Source organism: Ctenopharyngodon idella, chromosome 20, assembly GCF_019924925.1.
Source record: "Ctenopharyngodon idella isolate HZGC_01 chromosome 20, HZGC01, whole genome shotgun sequence".
Lineage (NCBI taxonomy): Eukaryota > Metazoa > Chordata > Actinopteri > Cypriniformes > Xenocyprididae > Ctenopharyngodon > Ctenopharyngodon idella.
In genome coordinates this window covers 27,404,516-27,422,988 of record NC_067239.1, presented here as the reverse complement: position 1 = coordinate 27,422,988, position 18,473 = coordinate 27,404,516, and the positions used below count along the sequence as shown (strand labels likewise).

Genomic DNA, 18,473 nt, shown 5'->3' with positions numbered 1-18,473 from the left:
AAAAAAAAAAAAAACATAAAAATCTATTTAAAATACATTTATTTCATATTAAGTTTACTTCAAATCCGTTAACATATTTATTGACATCACTTACGACTTACTGATATAAAATTATAATTAAACTTTATTTGGAGTATTTCTTTATTGCACAATGCATAATAAGGATTGATAAGGATTGTATGATCTTTGTATAATATCAGTCTTTAAATGAAAGATATTTAAAGTGTACCCAAAGTATACTTGCAATAGTTCCACTTTATCACAATCAAATATACAGTATTTAAGTATATCTTTAGTTGGACTCAGCACTACTTCCGCACAATTAAAGTGCATTAAGTACAAAATTAGTTGTTCCAATTGAGCAGACTTTAAGCATACCAGTTTAGTATACCAAAAGTACAATTGCAGGGTATTTTTATTTAGCACATAAATATGTAAATGTATTTGTAGTATACTTAGCACAAAATAAATGTATTTTAAATACATTTTAGTATTTTTTTTTTTTTCACTAGGGGGTTAACGGAGTTCTAAAAATATTCAATGCTACATTGACGCCACAGGAACACTTATCAGACAAGTCCTTCCAACAATCACAGTTTGGAGGCCAAAACAACAACCAAGTTTTCATTCATTGCATGTTTCATTCATTGATAACAATGAAGATGAATAACACAAGGCTAAATGATCATGGACGAGCATGAGTCACAGGCTGAACAATCACCGACTATGGCTTTCTCCACCTATATAGCAGCTTTCAGGCTCCTGATCATCCTTTCTGGGTTTATTTTGAAATTACCTTAAATAATCTACTGTTCAAAAGTTTGGGGTCAGTAAGATTTTTTTTAAATATAAAAAAAAATCAGTACTTTTATTTAACAAGCATGCATTAAATGTGACATTTATATTACAAAAGATTTCTATTTCAAATAAAAGCTGTTCTTCTGAACTTTCTATTCATCAAAGAATCCTGAAAAAATGTATTGGGTTTCCCTTAAAAAATATTAAGCATCACAACTGTTTTCATATTAGAATGATTTCTGAAGGATCATGTGACACTGAGGACTGGAGTAATGATGCTGAAAGTTCAGCTGTGCATCACATTGCACAGAAAACATTTATTTTAAATTGTAATAATATTTCTCAATATCACAGTTTTTACTACATTTTTAAACAAATGAATGTAGTCTTGGTGACACTTCTTTCGAAAACATTTAAAAGAAAAAAAATCTTACTTACCCCAAACTTTTTGAATGGTAGTGTAATTTCTTGGTTGCCAAAAATGTTTTGATATGCAAACAGCTACATTTCCCCTATCACGTAAGAGGTTTTAAGACAAACAACTTCTTGAAAACACTGTAGAACGTCTCAGTTCTCTCTTATATCAGGGTTTTCAATACCTGCTCCGCCACCATCTGAGCGATCTCCTCATAGGTCTTTCCTGCTGCCGTCAGTGCGTCTGTGAGCGCAGCCTCTCCTGTGGGTCAAACAGAACCACACATTCAAGATAATAAAAACAGATTAAAAGTTGAACATCTAGACTGCTGGTTCAAGCTCAAGCGAGGAGACTGAGGAGGGTCACGATCTTGCTTTATCAACATAGTGCCCTTGTCTAATCTTTCAGGGTGGCAGTACCTGCAAATAATATACTACTTATACAAAGTAGCTTGGTACAGAAAAAAAATGCTAAGTAGCATTAACAAGGAACACGAAGGTGTTCGATAAATTTTCTCAGGACTAGAAACAGAGAATATTTTTTACGTCATTGACTTCCTTTAGTAAGAGGAACTGAATAGTTTCTGATACCTTCATATCCACTGCTGGTGAACACTGAGGACAGGTTTTGGAAAGCTTTGCCAATGCGTTGATATTCCTTTGGAAGTGCTGAGACAAACAAGCATAACAGGAAATAAGACTAATCAGCCTGAGACTCTTGAAAGTTGAAGTATGATATGATATTTCATTTGTAGAGATTTTTATAAAATCACAATACACTCCATCAGAATATAGTTTTTCAAAGTTGGACAGTGAAATATGAGGCATGAACAAAGTACAAAATCTCAGAAACAAGCAAATTTGGCTCTTTTTCAATAAAGTGCCAGTTAAAGGAAATGTGGAACCATATGGGGGGGCCTGTAAGATTTTGTGATACTGTTATTTTAAAATGTAATTTATTCCTGTGATCAAAGCTGAATTTTAGGCATCATTATTTCAGTTTTACTTCTTAAAAAAAATAAAAAAATCTTTCATATACATAGTGCAACTTTAAGTGTCATAACAAGTGATACTCACGGCCTGTGCAGCGTTTCCAGTGTTCATTTCCTATTGTCAGCAAGTCTTTCACACCGTCGTCCATTGCCCTGGTAAAACGGTTGAACTGTTCACACTTCTGCTCTCTAAAGGCAACAAGACAACATTGATGAACATCACCATCAAGAGGCTGCTCATTATTAGCTGGCAGACAATCTTAGACAAGCAACAAATCAGCTTCTGGCTGATCATTTCATCTTACAAAAGATCAAGCTAATAACCATCTTGGACCAGCTAGAAGCCATTTTAAGCTGGATTGTCCACCAGGGAAGTGATCCTAAAGTGGGCTGTAGGACTTACACTTCAATCAGGTCAAGGTCTGGCAATGCCTCAGGCTCTATAGTGGAGAAAATCATGACGCCGACAGTCTCGTCTTTTTCTGCTTTTCTCTTTCCCGTTTTCCAGTCCTGTAATACAGACGTGTAATAAAATACTGTAACAACAACGGCTTTGTCTCAAAACCTACTAAGCAACAAATTTAGATGAAAGATGGAAAGATTAAAATTGATTAGTCAATAGCTATACATTATTTAATACTAAAAACATTCTTACCTTCTCATCTTTGTAGGTGAGAAACAGCTGGAAGACTTCACTGCAGGAGATAACCGGATGCCGGCACATTCGCGACATCCAAGCCTGAAGCCTCTCCATACGCATTTTTATAAACTCCTCCTCAAATCGACCTAAAAAGGGGGGCATTAATCAATCTCATTTTAATTTCAAATTTCTTTACAGGGAACAGTATGTAATAAAAAGTGCTTACCTGTCACCTGTTTATCAGGCAGGCAGGGGATTGGAATCGCTGACCCAAATTTATCCAAAAGCCTTTCATACAACCAATCGAAGTGCTTGTATCTGTGATTGACAGGCTTGTTTGTGGTCTGCAAAAGGATGGCATTAAACATCATCAGCTGGAATGAAGCCATTTAATTTAAACATGACTGTTTCTGTACTTACGGTAGGCGTGACTTGGTACTCAATGTAACTCTTTAGGCCGTACATTTTGGTGCCCTTTTTGGGGTCAGCGACAACACAGTCCAGCTGGTAGTCTGGATACGCCCACACTGGCCCAACTTCTCCCATCTGAAACACAGTGTATATATATATATATTCATTCATGTCAGATGACTACTTTACAGAATATGATACAGTAAATACAACCCTTGATGAAGCCATGAATACCATTTTAGTACACTATTACAACAGTAAATAAGTGATATTACAGTTACAAAGCATTATCAATCAAAGAAACAATACAATAAATGGCACACAGTAAATGATGACTTACATAAACAGGCAACTTGGTTCCTTTGGCGGCCTGTTTGGACAGCAGATACAACTCAGGACCTGATTTGGAGAAGCCAGGGAATCTGCAAAGAGAAGATGCGGCTTACAAAGGACAAAGCATGAAATGATAAAAAAAAAAAAAAAATTACAATAAACCACAACCTGTTATTGGAATCAAGAAAACTGTGAAAAAGCACATCAATTGGAAAACATCTTATACAGAACGATTTTTAAATAAAATAGTAGTGAAAAGTGTCAGGGGTACACATGCGTTACGTAATCAGATTACTTTTTGATGTAACGGGTAAATTTAAAATTTACACATTAATATTTGATTTACTTTACATTACTTAAAAAAGGAATCCACATTACTTTACAGTTTAATTAATTTGCTTATACATCTTTTAAACTAATTAATTAAAAATCTCTTCATAACATAGTCACTTAGACTTGCACTTGTATGTGCGGGAACAGACAAAAAGTACAAAAGTAACATAACACTTCACTTTCAACTAAATATTGCAATTCCTCCTTGTGGCAGTTCTAATTAAAGGGTTAGTTCACCCAAAAGTGAAAATTCTGTCATTAATTACTCACCCACCCTCTTGTCGCTCCAAACCCGTAAGACCTTCGTTCATCTTCCGAATACAAATTAAGATATTTTTGATGAAATCCAATGTCTTAGTGAGGCCTTTATTTCCAGCAAGATAATTAACACTTTCAGATGCCCATAAAGGTACTAAACATATTTAAAACAGTTCATGTGACTACAGTGGTTCAACCTTAATAATTATAAAGTGACGAGAATACTTTGTGCGCCCAAAAAAATAAAAAAAATAACGACTTTTCAACAATATCTAGTGATGGCTGATTTCAACCACTGATTCGAAACAATAGATTCGTAAAGCTTCGAAGCAGTGTTTTGAAATCGTCCATCACTAGATATTGTTGAAAAGTCGAGGCCTCACTGAGACATCGGATTTTATAAAAAATATCTTAATTTGTGTTCCGAAGATGAATGAAGCTCTTACGGGTGTAGAATGACATGAGGGTGAGTAATTAATGACATAATTTTCATTTTTAGGCAAACTAACCCTTTAAACCAATTAGGCCACTGATAACTGGACAATGTACATTTTCTGTTTTCAATATTTTAAGTAAACTTTAAATTAATAAATATGGTGTAAAATAAGTTTTAATTTGAGCAGTTTTGTGTGCATCATTGTTTGTGTATCATTATGTGACTCTTGGATGTGTCTCCAATCTGTGTTGTGCAATCCGACTTACTTATTGAGGGCAATTTTCATGGATGAACCATGAGCTCCACCTCTGTTAATAGCGCCACCTTCTCCAACCTCAGATTCAGCATAACCACCCGATGACTTCACATCATCCCACTCCTCGTCCCATTCATCGTCTTCTGCACCTATAAACAGTCATAATACACACTTCAAACATACTTCAAACTAAAAAGCACTGAGAATGAGGTGTTAGTTAGCCAAACCCAAGAGTCAGGACAAATCGAACATGCTATCTAACTTTTGACAAAAGCTTTATTGGTCTAGATTTGTGCAAAAACTTATAAATTACATATAAATTTATGTATGATGGATAGTCATCATCATAAGATTGAAAGTCTAGGTTTCTCAGAACAGTAAAACAATAAAATTAATTTGAAAAGTAGTAAAAACACATGAAGGAATGCTAAAAAGTTTCCACGTCAGTTTTAATGTGACCATTTAACAAGAAAGAAAAAAAAAAAAAAAAAGAAGTTTCAATATGTTAGTTAGCCACACTGGGGACTGTAGTTGAAGAATACACAACCAAATTCACAGCAAGAAAAACCCTTAAAAAACAAACATTCTCATACGCATACACACTGTTCAGCTCATGCAGCTTGTTATTAAAACCACACAGTCCTTACATGAATTTCATGATTTACCTGAGAGCTCAATAAGACATGGGTAGGGGTAAATGTCTTCAGAAAAGAAGGAAAAGATGATTTGTTATTATAAAACAAGCTTCTTTTTAACAACAAATATCAGCTCTACATATTCTAAAGTGCACTAAAGTGCACTCCATTTAAAACTACTAAACTGATTGTGCAAACACTGAGGGTAAAAATCAAACCATATTTAATTCCTAGAATTTTGTGAGTGGGTGAGTGAAAGAATCATATTGCTTTATAACAATAAATCAGTTTTCAGTGGAAAACATCTCCAAAACAAATCTCTGTTTATCTTGAAGCTGCATTTTACAGCACAGGGAAAATGTGAATTTCAGCTCCTTATGGCTCCAAAATTAAACAAATGATCTTCCAGAGATAACATCACTGTTGGCAAAGTTTAAACTAACACTAACACATGACTCAAAGTCACAGATGAGATCACTTAACCACGCCCACGCCAACTAGTTGTAAAACAACTGTACAACATACTTTCAAATAAAACAATGCATACTGAATGCTACATATTCCACAAAGCAACTTGGCTTTCGCTTTTCTGGTGTCGCATGAACCTAAAGCAATATCATCTGCAATTTTTAACATCTTTTGTGCCTCTTTATATGACTGGAATATAATGTTTAAGCAAAAACTTTCTTCATTAGTGAATACTATGCAACTTATACAAACATTAGGAAATATACAGTAAATTCTGCGCAGTATGTTAGTGTTCCATTAACGCATTCTTACTCTCTTGTAAGTTGTTTTGGTAAGAAAGAATCTGCCAAGAACATCCATGTAACACAATACACAGCACTTTGGCTACTCTAAAATTACAGAGCCTTCCTATTTTCTAAATATGCTGGACTGAAACCCTTTAAGAGGAATGTAACAGCTCACAGGGAGGAATAAACATTATGACAAGTATTTATGCCTTGTGGCTGTAGTGTTCGGTTTTCCATTTAGGCATAAAAAGACAAAATGAAATCATTGCAAATTATTACTTACAATATATAACATTCATAGATCCCATAAATTTTGGCCAACGCATTTACAAGACCTTTTCTGTTGTTTGCAATTACTGAGTAAGAACTTTTAAAAATCTTTCATGTCAAGTTCAACCGATTCATTGACATGAACCCACTCAAACAAATGATTTGCTTACAATTCAGACATCACTGCGGCTTGTGCTTGCAAGATTTACTCTTCTCAAGTGTGAACTCTTGGATAGATCATAGCTAGAAAAATGTGATCCCTGAACATCACAGTCCAGCTGAACAGATATGAATGATCATATCATATTCCTTTGGATACTTTGGACTTATTTTCCGTATTTTGTCATATTTAGATTGGAGCTGTGGCCTAACAGTTAGTGCTCACAGTCCAGGCATGTTGAGTATTGGTACTCTTACAGGACACACAGGTTCAATTCTCTCCTTAATTTTATGTCCTCCTGTCTGTACTGTCTCCAAAATCCCCAAAATACAATAAGAAAAGAATCATATTTGGTTTATGTTCTAGATTCATTTGCTTAGACCAGTGGTTCTCAACCAGCTGGCCAGGGCCCACTAAGGGGCCTCAGCAAACTTAAGGATGACTTGATTTAAAATAAGAAAAACACAAATTAAAAAGCTAAAGCAACTAAAACTCTAAATATTTCTCGTTTTAATTTACTCCCTCAACAACTGTTTCTTTTGAAGAAACAGGATCCATACAGCATTGGAAAATTTGGATATTTTGATATGATGTTGCCTCATTTTAAAGCTAGGATTTTAGACATGGAAATTTAATAAAAACTTTAGCTATAAAGCTATAAAATTCACTCCCACTGTTCATTCACTACGCCCACCTACATTTCCTGCTGGTACTGAGAATTGAGCCAGCGACCTTTGGGTTACAAGTCCGACTCTCTAACAATTAGGACACGACTGCCCGAAGAACATTTAACTCTTAATACTTCAGAAATCCTAATAATTATTGTAGCTACTTTTTATTACTATTTTTATTACTATTCAGCTACTTTTTATTACTATATTTATTTTTATAGGTCCCACAGATTAAAATTCATCTGAAAATAAAACTAGGGCTAGGGGGCTTTCAAATTTTGTTGTGGACAATGGGATGCCTTGGAGTCAAAATGTTTGAGTACCAATGGTTTAGACTGAACAATCAAACATGGGTCTATCTGAGTTGTTACCTGGACCCTGGTAGGCCTGCGGGTGCCCCTGTCCTCCAGAATGCCATGCATTACTGCTGGTTTTCCCCGTCTCTGTGCCCTCTGGTTGAGCCGGCCAGTTATTAGAAAACCCCCCAGAGGCATTATTGTCAAACGCTGCCCATGGATCATTTCCATTACTTGTCTAAAAGAAGGAAAAAGAACAAATTCCTCAATTATCACAATTGGTAAAAAAGACAAAAAAGGGGACCTATTATGCACCTTTTTACAAGATAAGTCTCTACCTCACAGATCATGTTTTATAGCATGTTAAAATTGCCACTTTTTGGGGGTGAGCAAAAACACACTGTTTTTGCGTGTGTCCCTTTAAATGCAAATGAGCTAGTGCTCCCACGTGCCGTTTTTGTGTGTGTCCCTTTAAATACAAATGAACTAGCGCTCCCTCGTGCCGTTTTTGTGTGTGTCCCTTTAAATACAAATGAACTAGCGCTCCCTCGTGCTGTTTTTGTGTGTGTCCCTTTAAATGCAAATAAGCTGGTGCTCCCGGCCCCCTTTCAAGAAGAGGGCAGAGCTTCAAGAGTTCATGCTCCGGCATACCGGCAACAACAAAACAGGACAAATCTCATGCACTGAAAATGTCAGAAACTGTCAGTAGTAGTGTTCAGGCTGAAAATACAGCGTTGAAAAGCAAAACGTATACATTTGCCGCAAATGTATAAGACTTTACCAATTTTCTTTAGGAAATTTCCTTCTAAATGAAATTTAACTACGATGTCCTCAGTGACTCAGATGGTGGGAGTCTATGGAGACTCTTATGTTCATTGGTACATCCCAAAACACAACACTTCTAATGCCTTTTTGGCGAAAAAACTGTATAACTGATTTATGGGAGTTATAAAAAAAAAAAATGAGCGAGTGGATTTTTACCAGTATAGGCTGGTTGTTCTCACACACACTGCGGACACACATCTGTGTTCAAATACCTTATAAAAGTGAATTTTGCATAATAGGTACCCTTTAAATAAGAGCATTTTCACTAATGGTCTCAGAACAAAACTCTTAAATTCTTTTCCATAGCATAGCATAAGTCTGCCTTGAACATAAAGAAAAACACCTTTGTGATTTCCTGTTCATTCAATTCATGTTCAGCCGGTTGAGGTCAGCCACACATTCTTTTGTCTTGTAGATTGTATGTATGTATTATAAATGCACATGATCACAAGCTTTCATAACACAAGCCACATGTATTGTTTGCCTTTATGTTAGACATGCATTTTTGACCATTCCCTGCCTACCAGCGAAAAGTTGAAAAGAAGAAAAAAGCCCACTCACATCCGATGACAAGTGCTCTAATAACCTTTGGTTGTTATTATTATTATTATTATTATTATTATTATATTAGCCTGAAAAACACTATATGGGCAGCTATTTTCAGATGTCGGTCGATTCAAGGACTTCTAAAGAAAGCCCAGGAAATGGGAATATACGTACATAGATGGACATGTTGAATAGAAAGTGATGTTTACCTTCCTGATGGATGCTTGGGCTTGTCAACACTGAACAATTGACACTCAATGGACCTCTGGCTGGCCTTGATGACACAAAAGCCCAGAGCCACAGAGATAGAAAACATAAGCTCTGTGTCTCCGAATCATCGTCATCTGGCTGCCCGCACATACACGCATCATCCAGACTTCATTCATGTTATAATCCCGTCATAATCAATAACACATTTCAGGAACTCTAAGCACGACAAGCTGCTCCGAGCACAACAAGTGATTTCTGGCAAATGCATGCCAAATGATAGCTGCAAATATCATTCTGTTATTTTACCACAGTCGACAACAGACATGCATCAGACAAAGTCCAACACTCTCTGTTTGGTTTCTACTTATTTGCTCATGCAAAAACCACATCATGCATCAAGAATGTCGCACCATGCTGCGAAAGACTGTTTTAGAAGGTGTTTATGTATGTGCCTGGAATTAGGAATTTGGAAATGTTTGTTTTCCTCCTCATCTGTAAGCTGCTTTGGATAAAAGTGTGTGCTAATGTAAATGGAAAATGTAATAGTTCATTTGCTTTTTTGAGAAACTTAATTTAATAGAGGGCAAGTTGTGGAGTTTTTTCACAAGCTCACAAATACAAATTTATCAGTTTGCAGTCAGTACACGTGGCTAAAAAGAAGTCTAGATCATTTAAAATCTTGATAACAGAACAGCTTTTGGTTCAGTTCAACAAACATATGAAAACTGAAACTGTGACATAAATAGAAAAGAATTACAAATAGTTCTGTAACATAAAAAGCAGATTCTGCAACATAAATCAGAAGCAGCTATCCAACATATAACTGAATCATTGATTGCATTTATGTTTTAAAAGCTGGCAGACTATGATGTGACCATTTAGCTGAAACAGTGCTGATCAGTTTGATCGATGTATGATTTGTAGTGTGATCAATGGGGTCTGATTCAATCTGAACGCATTCAGACGCCAATAACAGGGTGTTTAGGTTTTGGTCTTGTTAGTGAGGGCTCCATAATCGAGCATGCATGGCCCCCGAGTCCATGCCAAATGAATTTTGGGTACCTCATCTGGAGAGGTGGAGGAGACGCCTGGGGTGACTGGGGTTTCCGGCTGAGCTACATCCACCTTAGGGGAAAGACGTGACATCATCATAAAGCGCCTGAAAGGGAAACCTTCCTCATCAAACCACTGATTTGATCAATAGCAGAGGCACAGACCTGCACTGAAGGGATTACAATAGAGACATTTCGAGATATGGCTTATTTGTCAAATGGTTTTGAAAGCCGAGTGCTGACTAATCAGCATCCACTTGATTTATGACACATTTCAGACAAATGCTTGTATCATCAAAACTCAACCACAACTCAAGCAGTCTATGCCTCAGATGACCTGCAACAGTACTCATAAAACACCAGCTTTTATTGTGTTTTCTGTACAACTTTTCACAGACACTGCTGCACCATTATTTCAACTAGCGTTTTTTGTAACGGCCTGTTGTTGTAGTGTAATCCATTTCAGATAACCCTGCTCCCCAGTGAAACACACTCTACAAAATACTTAGGCCTAAATTTAAGATGTATGTATTTGAACGGCATCTATTTGGATTACCAAATTTAATCAGTCATACATAACTGAAAGAGGTAAAAATAAGTAACTTTTCTGTACTAATAAACTGAATGCATTTTAAATACACAATAACCAGATTCATATTAATCAATGAATCCTCAAATTTGTTTAAATTTTAACTAATTGAATATTGTTTGGTATATTAGCTAGATATTTTAGCATGTTAAGTATAGATATTTTTCTTACTCAAATGCATCGCTTTGCTTCAGAAGACCTTTATTAACCCCCTGGACCCGTGTGGAGTACGTTTATGATGGATGGATGCGCTTTCTTCAGCTTCATACTCGTTGTTTCCTCTTCACTGCCATTATAAAGCTTGGATGCATCAGGATATTTCTTAATATAACTCTGATTGTGTTTATCAGAAAGAAGAAAGTCATATACACCAAGGATGGCTTGAGGGTGAGTAAAGCTTGGGGTAATTTTCATTTTAAAGTGAACTAATTTAAACTTAAGTTCATTAGTTTGTTTATGTTAAAACAGTGTAATCCAAATGGGTGGAAATGTAATATGCAATTCAAATACATAAATCTTGAATTTAGGCTTACATTTTTTTTTTTAGCACATAGAAACAAAAATATCTATATATGACCGCTTTGTGTGTGTGTATGTGTGTACGACATTCTGTATCACTATATGACCCACCAATAAAAAATGTCTCTTGAGAGAGCTGACTAATATTTATGCCTACAGATCACAGGGAAGTCTGTGGTTAACAGTGCCACACATTTCACAATGACTCATAAATATCTTGCATTGCTGCTGGTTTCACATCTGTTATCAGAGATCTATCGAGCACATGCAGACTACAGATAACAGGTTAAAGTCTGTCCCTTGACTAGTCAATCAGCTTCAGGCTTTGATATAACACCATAATTGTTTGTCATCAGGGGGTGATCAGATTATGAATCATAATTCTACTATACAAGTACTGACAAGCTTTTGAAACTTGAAGACAATATGAACAACATTGATCCTAAATACGGAAACAAGTTTTTTTTTTTTTTTTTTCTTTAATCAAAATATAATAGCTTTCTATGCCTCTGAGGCTGATGGTTAATATTAACCAACTAAATGCCTAAATTAACACAAAAACATGAAAAGTGCTTACCTGACCCTTGTGAAAAAGAAGTGCACTTAATTGTGTTGAATGAGCACTTGTAGTGTACTTAAAATATTATATTTTTAAAAAAAACTGTACTTGAAGATAAAATATTACTGAATAAATGGCAACTTAAATGTACTTAGAGTACACTTTCATGACTATATTTCTTAACACACTTTAGTAGACTTTTAAAAAGTGCACTTTGTAATAAAATCAAATTAAAAATTGTATTTCTTTTTCACAAGGGTGCAGAACTAAAGGTTTTCTAAGTGTTCTAATACATTTCACCCTAATCAAATCATGATATTATTTCCTGCTGAATGTTCTGAAATGTGTCACTTAAAGGGTTAGTTCACCCAAAAATGAAAATAATATAATTTATTACTCACCCTCATGTTGTTCTACACCCGTGAGGCCTTCGTTCATCTTCGGAACACAAATTAAATTATTTTTGTTTAAATCCGATGGCTCAGTGAGGCCTCTATAGACAGCAATGTCATTGAACTTCTTAAGATCCACAAAGGTACTCAAAATATATTTAAAATATTTTGTTTCGAATCAGTGCTTCAGAGCGCCAAAGTCACGTGATTTCAGCAGTTTGGTATTTTGACACGCGATCCGAATCACTGATTCGAAACAAAAAATTTGAAGCAGTGTTTTGAAATTGGCCATCAATATATATCGTTGGAAAGTCGTTATTTTGATTTTTTGGCGCACAAATAGTATTCTCGTCGCTTTATAATATTATGATTGAACCACTGAACTCACATGAGTTCAATGACATTGCTGTCTATAGAGGCCTCACTGAGCCAGCAGATTTCATCAAAAATAACTTAATTTGTGTTCCGAAGATGAACGAAGGCCTTACGGGTGTAGAACAACATGAGGGTGAGTGATAAATGGGTTTTTGGGTGAACTAACCCTTTAAATGGAAGCTAAATGATAGCCGTTTCATGTTGTCTTTAATACCATTAAAAACTATAAAAACTGGCCACTGGAAACAAATGCTGTGCAACTGAAAGCGATAGCTGTCAAACAGCTTTCCACTCCTCAAAATACTGCTGATCAAATCATGTTTTCTCCGAAAAACAAAGCAGCATATGAAAAGACTTCAGCCCACTCAATGAAATCGTCTGTCTCAGCACTGAAGGCCAAACCCACATTACATCACTAGTCCAAAGACTTCACCCTGTACTTTAATTAAAAATCATTATCCTCCACATTTGGCCCCTCGCTGATCCTCTGAATAAGTTACACAGGATGTTTTATCCTCAGACTTAAAGTTTGCTTGCACACACATTTTTACATTCTGAGTAAGACATTTTATGCTTCGGAACTGGAATCTCCCTTCCTGCTCACTTCCTCTCAGGATGTTAAACAGCAGGAGAAATGCACTGAGAAGGAGTGCTACATAAGAGAATGAACAGAACAGTTCAGGACCTATTCACATGGGAAATTTACCATCATGCTCATGGTGGCTTACCTGTGCGGTGCTGGCTGGGGTTGGCACGTGACTGTCGAAGAACGAGAGATCGAGGGGGGCTGCATTTCCTCCAGAGGTAAACGGCTTAGCCTGGTTAATCTAGAAGAACATGAAAAGATGAAGAGTCAAATAAGACAGAATTAAATAAGTGTGTCATGCTTTCTGTTATTTGAGACTAAATAAGTATAAAAAATATTTTATAGTATAATAGTAATAATTTTAGTTTATAATAATAGCTTTAATAACAATAAATTAGGAATAAAATCTTAAATTCGAATGATTATTTAAATATTTTATTTTTATTTTATATTTATATTTTATTTTTTATTTTTCTCTGCCCCCTGAAATTTCCTCACAAACGAACATTTTATCTGGGAAGCAATGTTTAGTGTATTGCTGGTATCATATGTATTGATAGATGCATAGACAAACTTGTTCCCTTCAAGTCCAAATTGTTTAAAATCTCCTCAGGGTACAAATATCTTCATAATTCGCTGCTGAAGTTTGAGAAAAAAAAAAAATGAAACATTTCGAGAGAACAACTTTTACTAAGGCCTCAAATATACCCATAAAAAGGCCATGGATATACTAAATGTATCTTGATCTTCAAAAATAAGCCTTGATTGACTTTTTGTAAGTCCCTATCATGAGGAAAATTGTGAGATTAACATTTTTGTTGGGTATGGTAAAATATTCTGCTCATTTTGATAAGTGCTCATTTTCACAATTGAAAAGTGGCTTGCCCCTGGATGACTTTATATGAAAGTTTGGTCTAGGTCAAGGCCTATTTTTCTTTATTTTTCCTACTTTTCATTTTTAAAAAGAACATGAAATAGCTTTTGCAACCCATTTACTTCCATTTTTAAAAAAAACATCAGAATCCAAAAACATAAAAAACAGCTTTGGGTGCCAAAGAATGTAAATTTGTAGAAGTGTGAACATGCGGTCATTTGTCTGGCTTTGAGAAAAGAGAAATGAAGGAAGCTCATGTGTTTGTACGATAGTACAGCTGTGAGTTCAGGTCATGTCTGTGGCCAGCAGAAGCAGAATCACTCCACCACCTATTTATACAGAGAGTAAACTGTTTACCAGGTCTCCATGTGCATTACCGCCTCAGGATAGCTTTATAATGTGATTTTGTTCAGCTACACAGAATGATACACTTAAAAACAAAGATACTGCTGCATTGAATGTTCAGATTTATGTATGTTTTTGTAGCTTAATTTTCAATAAATGATATTGGTGGAACTCTTATTTCAAATGTTAATGTTAAATTTCCACACTATGTAATATATGGTAGCACTAGCACATTAATTCAGCCTTAAAGGGATAGTTCACCCAAAAAATGAAATTTCTGTCCTCATTTACTCACCCTTAAGTTGTTCCAAACCCGTATGAATTTTGTTTTTCTGCTGAACACAAAAGATATTTTGAAGAACATAACCAACCAGTTGATGAACCCCATTGATTTCCATAGTATGGGGGAGGGGGGGGGGATACTATGGAAGTCAATGGAGCCCATCAACTGTTTGGTTACTGACATTCTTCAAAATATCTTCTGTGTTCAGCAGAAGAAAGAAATTCATACTAGTTTGGAACAACTTGAGTAAATGATGAATTTTCATTTTAGGGTGAACTATCCCTTTAAGCTTGGAATTGAACACTACACTATCACACTTAAACTCTGGCTGGACACAGGAAAAGAAAACACTTCCTGTTGATCAAACAGGTCACATTCCAGCAGCAACAGTTTCTCTATCCTTTTGGTATTGAAACACTGCCATGTGTGTATTTGTCCATGAGGGAAACAATCATAATAAAATTGTATTAAATACTTTATCATACATAGTGAAAGCCTAATATATTGCCCAGACAATTAATCAGCTAATATTTGGCTAATATTTTGAAATATTAATTGATAAACAGAAAGCTGAACTTTGAATTCTGTTTTCAAATATTTTAGTATCTATTGTGTAAAATAAATGTTCTCTTATCTTGTTATAGCCACAATCATCTCAAAGATTTTTTTAACATTTATATTGCAAAATATTACAATTTTAAAACTGTTTATATTTCATTTTAAAATGTAATTCATTCCTGAGATGGCAAAGCTGAATATTCAGCATCTTTACTCCAGTCTTCAGTGTCACATGATCCTTCAGAAATCATTCTAATATGCTGACTTGCTTTTACTATCAATGTTGAAATCAGTTATGACGCTTAGTATTTTTGTGGAAACTATGATACATTTTTTTCAGGATTTTTTTACATTAGAAATCTTTTGTAACATTATAAATGCCTTTTTTTCTGTCACCTTTGATCTATTCAGTGCCTCCTTGCTTAATAAAACTAATAATTTCTTTCCAAAAAAAAAAAAAAAGTCTTACTGACCAAACTCTTCAAAAGTAGTGTATACACATATGAAAAAGTCTTTTGGGTGACCACTGCTTACCTCTATATAGTCCTCTGGTACCAATCCGACTTCTCCTCGGGAATTCCTTGCCTCGATCCATCCTCCACCAACGTTCTGGGAACAGAAGGGAATGGATCAGCTTTACAGAGAAAGATTTGATCCATACATACACATGCAACATCTCGGAGCAGACATGGAGAGCCGGGCGTTATGAAACATTATGCATGTGAAATAAACTCACCTGATTGGTTATTGTGATTGTCTCACCCTCTCGGACCGACAGCTCATTATTCCCAGGCTCTGCCGTGAAATCATATAAAACCTGTGCCTGTGTGGAGGTAGAACAGCAAGTAAAGCACATGCATATACAGACACCAAATGTGTTGAGACATGTTAGCAATCATTTATTATTAATGGAACAGAACCAGCTACACTTGTTCGGTTGGATTTTTTTGGACAGTATTAAAAGCACATGACCTCAGCATCAACCCGATTAACGTTTAACTCACACTGTTTCTGGAAGTAATCTGAGGGCTGTTTAGAACTAAATCAAATAAAAAAATATTGAATCATATATACCAATAATTTTTTATGCAAAATAGTATGTCCTATTTTTTCTTGCTTTCTTATTGGGTGAATTATAACCTGGACATTTTGTCATGAGATTCATCCATAAGGTCATAAACTAAGGTGATGGAACTCAAAACTGAATTATATAGAGCACGTTTTTGTGATAAAACTAAGCATACAAATGGTCACCAAATACAATCTTTCCACAGGGCATAGAGGGGGAAAAAACACTTTCCCACAAAGCTCCCGTTATTCTAACACACATAGAGCCAACACAGAAACACACACATCCTGAAGCTATCGAAACAGCAAACAGTGAGGTCTGTATGAACAGTAAGACAGGGTTTCTCTATGTAGGGATTCACAAGTCACGACTCCTCGCTGCCCAGACATAGAGAGTCTGTGTGTGAGAAAATTCACTTCTGATTCAAGTGAAATACATCACTTAAAAAAAAAAAAAAGAAAGCCAGTGATGGCTGGACCACTAACCGCCTGATGTCATAAATGTGCATGACCACTTTCACAACAAGTCTTTAATTAGAAAACTAGTGATGATGAATAGAAATTATGATGAGTAAGACAAACAGAGAAAGAAATATGAGGAAGAGAGATCAAATTACAGAGAAATTCATAAAGGCGGGATTGATAAATCAGCCTTGCAGCAGAAGTGAGCTTCTGACAGCATGTGTCTGAATCCCTCCATCATTATTAGAAACATCTTCATATAGACAGTCAAGGGAGCAGAGCTAAGGATTAAGGGTTATTACATTACAAGTAAAAGTAAAACCTTAACCAAAAGATCAATGACAAAGTTATGAAAAACAGGAACAATGACAAAACCACACAACTTGTGTAAATGCAGCTCACCAAGGATGAAGTAATTTGATTTAGGGGACATTTAATTGAATAATAAAGTCACATTTGACATTTTATTTTCAATATTGGCTTATTTGTGGCAGTATTTTTTCCCACTTCACTGTTAAAAAAAAAAAAAAAAAAAAAAAAAAGTAGCCAATTTTCTAGGTATGTACTTTTTAACAGAATTCTCCCCCTTTTCATAAAAATACCTATAGTTTTACAGATATTTGGTGTAATTTAAAGTTTTACTATCAAAATTACAGGTAATTAATCAACATAAGATATTATGATATTAAATATTATGGTTTTAAAGGCAACTTATTGTATTTGTACATATAATATAAAATAATAAATAAAACATAGTTTTTGCTTCAGATTTTTTTTTTTTTTGGTTGTGATAAAGAAATTAGTGTAAAATTACGTATGTATATGATATATCTCATGACTTGAAACTGAACATTATTCCACTGAAAATTTACATTCAGAAAGCTGTAAGCTCTCACTTATATGGACAATTAGTTAGTGTGTTGGTTCTATGATTAACTAATCTCGGTGAATGATTTACATTTCAACTTCATATCCCAGCATGCATCACAAATGACGTCATGACCCCACTAAAATGTCACAAGACCCTTAATGATCCATATTTTCCTACGTTTACCAGAAAGCCCTTAAACGCCGTTAAAATAACATAAAGAAGCCCATTTCGGAGTGTTAAACGGGTCGATTTTGTTGCTTGCGACAGTTCTAAACACTTATGAGAAAATTAATCGGCGTGTGTTTGGAAATACTTTGCCAGTTCAAGCCTAGTGTGATCTCTGTGCAAAGAAAAACAGATCAGTCACAAACTTGAACCAAAAATACGCCCTTACCTTCGTCTCCATTATACAAACATTAACCAGTCATTACAGAAACCTGTAGTTTAATGGCGATAAACACTCTCTTCTTCTTCTTCATCCAGACATTTCTCTTCTGCCAAAAACGATCCTTCTCAAACTAGTTTATTTACACCGCCAAATTACACTTCATCCGCTTGTTCGACCCTAACAGCCTCAAATCAAGCGGGTTAGTAATGTGTGTAAATCCAAACTCGTCGTTTTTCCAACAGTCATGAGCTGCTCAACTTCACTGCAGCTGTGTGTTACACATATTAGTGACACAACCGGAAACAAACTCAAC

At 35.3% G+C, this 18,473-nt stretch overlaps 1 protein-coding gene across 5 annotated transcripts in view; it reads right to left on the bottom strand.

The window, feature by feature from the left end:
* Nucleotides 1-18,473, bottom strand: part of snx9b (sorting nexin 9b) — a 23,174-nt gene extending 4,701 nt beyond the window's left edge. For 2 of the 5 annotated variants that reach the window (XR_007926817.1, XM_051875201.1), the window contains exons 1-16: nt 18,167-18,473; nt 16,108-16,194; nt 15,906-15,980; nt 13,454-13,552; nt 10,302-10,364; nt 7,734-7,896; nt 5,537-5,572; nt 4,882-5,020; nt 3,596-3,677; nt 3,265-3,390; nt 3,071-3,188; nt 2,860-2,990; nt 2,608-2,714; nt 2,290-2,393; nt 1,804-1,881; nt 1,398-1,474 (exon numbers count right to left, since the gene is read on the bottom strand). Coding sequence is in view for 4 of the 5 variants with exons in the window: in XM_051875201.1 (XP_051731161.1) it covers nt 1,398-1,474; nt 1,804-1,881; nt 2,290-2,393; nt 2,608-2,714; nt 2,860-2,990; nt 3,071-3,188; nt 3,265-3,390; nt 3,596-3,677; nt 4,882-5,020; nt 5,537-5,572; nt 7,734-7,896; nt 10,302-10,364; nt 13,454-13,552; nt 15,906-15,980; nt 16,108-16,194; nt 18,167-18,178 (1,497 nt within the window). In the remaining variant the exon portion in view is untranslated. The remainder of the gene's footprint in view (nt 1-1,397; nt 1,475-1,803; nt 1,882-2,289; nt 2,394-2,607; nt 2,715-2,859; nt 2,991-3,070; nt 3,189-3,264; nt 3,391-3,595; nt 3,678-4,881; nt 5,021-5,536; nt 5,573-7,733; nt 7,897-10,301; nt 10,365-13,453; nt 13,553-15,905; nt 15,981-16,107; nt 16,195-18,166) is intronic. The other 3 variants (XM_051875202.1, XM_051875204.1, XM_051875205.1) reach the window with 3 other exon arrangements.